This window comes from Carettochelys insculpta, chromosome 32 (assembly GCF_033958435.1).
Source record: "Carettochelys insculpta isolate YL-2023 chromosome 32, ASM3395843v1, whole genome shotgun sequence".
Taxonomy (NCBI): domain Eukaryota; kingdom Metazoa; phylum Chordata; order Testudines; family Carettochelyidae; genus Carettochelys; species Carettochelys insculpta.
Genome location: NC_134168.1, coordinates 6,914,068 through 6,917,583, shown reverse-complemented (window position 1 = coordinate 6,917,583; position 3,516 = coordinate 6,914,068). Strand labels below are relative to the sequence as shown.

Here is a 3,516-nt window from a genome sequence, read left to right as displayed (position 1 = left end):
ACCCCTTGCATAGGGCAAGGATATTGGGGCTTAGGAACTTTGAAAATTCTCACCACGCATGTCATGGCTCCTTCCCCACTCTAGCAAGACAAATGCAGAAGTGCGAGCCAGCAAAAGTACCTCTAAAACCTTATCTACCAGGTTTTGGTATAAACTTCCCTCCCAAAATCCTAAAAACCTAAGATTTGGGGAATAAAATTCGTTGCCACCACCAATAATAATAAGGAAACCAGGGAGAGACGACTTGGGAAATCTCAGCCCCAAAAGTTAAAAAACCAGGACACAAACATTAACCAATATCACGTTAAGAAAAAGAAAGAACTTTTATTATTACAACAATGTTCACGTTGGTGGTTACCCACAGACCTTTGGCTTTTTATTTTTATACCTGTATCAGGATCCAAAGTTATCTCAGGATCAATGAGATATAAATATTTTAATGTTACCAATCACCTTGCAAAGATGCATAAATGGGCCAGAATTGTTCCCCAACCTCCTGGCAGGACCTAGATTCCAGACCCTCCACATTTATTCAGTTTTCTTTTCCCAGGTACAGATCTGCAGAGAATACTGCACAAAGTTCTCGGCAGCGATTTTTAAACTATTTTGGAAGCCCTAAGGAAAAATAAAGGATCCTAATAAGGGGAGAATGAATGCTACTGAAATCAGTGGAAGTAGAAGAGAACCTGAATTATTTAAAAATGTTAAGCTCCTTGCAGAAATTAGACACTAGGGCCATGTCTACACTGGCACAAAACTTTGAAATGGCCATGCAAATGGCTAAATCAAAGATTACTAATGAGGCACTGAAATGCATATTCAGCACCTCATTAGCATACCGCCAGCCATGGTTCTTTGAAATTGCCATGTTTCAGTCCTGCTCAGCTTGTCCACATGGGTGTCCTTTTTGAAAGGACCCCCACCAACTTTGAAATCCCCTTATTCCCATGAGCTGATAGTGTTCTTGTATGGGTGAATAGGCAGAATGATTTACTAGACTGTGTGTCTGAGATAAAGACCCATAAACATCTCCTAAAGAATATCTCTTATGGTGCCAACTGTGCTATAATGAAATATGCATTAATTTTAAATGCCTGAAAGATGAATACTCCAAAACTAGCAGAAAGAAAGAAAGAAAGAAAGATTCAAATGGGTCATGCCTAAAAACTGTATCAGTTGTTCTGCTATACACTAAAACTTTTCCTTTATGTTTCTTTGCTTGTTTCGGACAGCAATCATTTTCGGAAGAGCTTTTTTGAGGGACTCATTGACATCCTTATTTCTCAGGCTGTAGATAACCGGATTGATCATGGGAATGACGACTGTGTATAAAAGAGAGAATATTTTGTGTTGCACCTTGGAAGTGTTGCTGGTTGGAAAGACATAGATCGTAATCACGGTGGCATACAAAATGGTCACCACCATGAGGTGAGCGGAGCAGGTGGAAAAGGCCTTTTGCCTCCCGGTAGTGGATGGGATTTTCAGAATTGTGGTGATAATACAAATGTAGGACACCAAAGTGAATAACAAGGGCACAACCGTCCCAACAGTCGAGACAGCAAAAGTTGCCAGTTCTAGACTCCGCGTGTCCCCACAGACCAGCTTTATCGTGGGTGTGAAATCACAAAAGTAATGGTCAATTTCCTTGGAATGACAGAATGTCAAGCGGAACAAGAAGCTATTCAGAGTGCCATTGACCAGGAAGCTATATAACCAGGACCCTGCCACAAGCTCAAAGCAAACCCTGGTATTCATCAGAGCAGCATAGCGGAGGGGATGGCATATCGCTAAATACCGATCGTACGACATGGCCGCCAGCAGCAGGTTCTCCGTAGTCGCTATGATAGCAAAAAAATATGTTTGCACAAGACAGCACTTAACAGAAACACTTCTATCCCCTGTCAGGAGACTGGCCAGCACCCTGTGCAAGATGGTAATGCTATAACAGATATCCAGGCCGGACAGGTTCCCCAGGAAGAAGTACATGGGGTTGTGGAGGTGCCGATCAGTCACAACTAGCACAATGATGAGGATGTTCCCCACCATCGTCACAAAGAAGATCACTAGAAACAGCAGGCTGAGCAGGGGCTGCAGCTCACTGACATCCCCGAATCCTAAGAGGATGAATTCCGTGATGGGTGTTTGATTTCTTCCGTCTGCTTTCTCCATAATATGCAGCTAGAAACACAAACACATTATATATTAATGTCATATACATATAATCAGTGTGTGCAGTCAGTTACATTGGAGCAGGTAACCTCATGTTGCTGCCTTTCTCCACTGGCAAAATGAAGTTGTCAATGAGCAGAGGAAGAATCCCATAATTAAGAGGTTGAGCTTCCTATAAACGAGAAACAAGAGGATGGACTTACTTTGGCTTAAATCTTGTACTTCATGTGGAGCACAGGTCATCTACTGGGGAAGTCAGTGGACGTGATATACCTTGACTTCAGCATCACTTTTGATACAGTCTCCCACAACATTTTTGTCCGTAAGTTAAGGAAATATGGATTGGATCCTTGGACTATAAGATAGATAGAAAGCTGGCTTGCTGGTCGGGCCCAATGGGCAGTGGTCAATGGCTCAATATCTGGATGGTGCTCGGTTTCAAGCAGAGTGCCACAAGGCTCGGTTCTGGGGCCAGTGTTATTCAACATCTTGATTAATGACCTGGATGAGGGACTGTATTGCACCCTCAGCAAGTTTGCGGATGACACAAATCTAGGTGGAGAGGTAGATTCGTTGGAGGGTAGAGAGAGAATCCAGAGGGACCTGGATAAATTGGAGGATGGGGCCAAAAGAAATCTGATGCGGTTCAACAAGGACAAGTGTAGTGTCCTGCACTTGGGGCAGAAGAATCCCAAGCATTGTTATAGGCTGGGGACTGACTGGCTCAGCAGCAGTACGATGGAAAGGGACCTAGGGGTTCTGGTGGATGAAAGGCTGGATATGAGTAAACAGTGTGCCCTTGTAGCCAAGAAGGTTAACGGCATACTAGGGTGCATTAGAAGGAGCATTTCAAGCAGATCTAGAGAAGTAGTTGTCCCCCTCTACTGGGCACTGGTGAGGCCACATCTGGAATATTGAGTCCACTTTTGGACCTCCCAGTATAAAAAGGATGTGGATATACTGAAGCGGGTTCAGTGGAAGGCAAAAAAATTATTAAGGGTCTGGAGGACAAGATCTATGAAGATAGGCTGAAGGATTTTGACTTGTTAGTTTACAGAAGAGAAGACTGAGGGGTGATTTAATAGCAGCCTTCAGCTTCCTGAAGGGGAGCTGTAAAGAGGAGGGAGAGAAACTGTTCTCAGTGGTGTCAGATGGCAGAACAAGGAGTAATGGTCTGAAGTTGAAGGGGGAGAGATGTATGTTAGATATTAGGAAAAACTACTTCACCAGGAGGGTGGTGAAGCACCGGAATGCGTTGCCTAGAGAGGTGGTGGGTTCTCCATCCCTCAAGGTTTTTAAGTCCCAGCTTGACAAGTTCCTGGCTGGGATGACTTACTTGGGGTTGAT

General features: G+C 43.8%; 1 protein-coding gene across 1 annotated transcript; it reads right to left on the bottom strand.

Annotated features, from left to right (window-relative positions):
• Positions 1–1,191: 1,191 nt before the first annotated feature.
• On the bottom strand, positions 1,192–2,169 carry LOC142004838 (olfactory receptor 5AP2-like). Its single transcript, XM_074982520.1, has one exon. It carries the CDS (start codon positions 2,167–2,169, stop codon positions 1,192–1,194), a length of 978 nt encoding a protein of 325 aa, XP_074838621.1.
• Between the last annotated feature and the right edge of the window lie 1,347 nt (positions 2,170–3,516).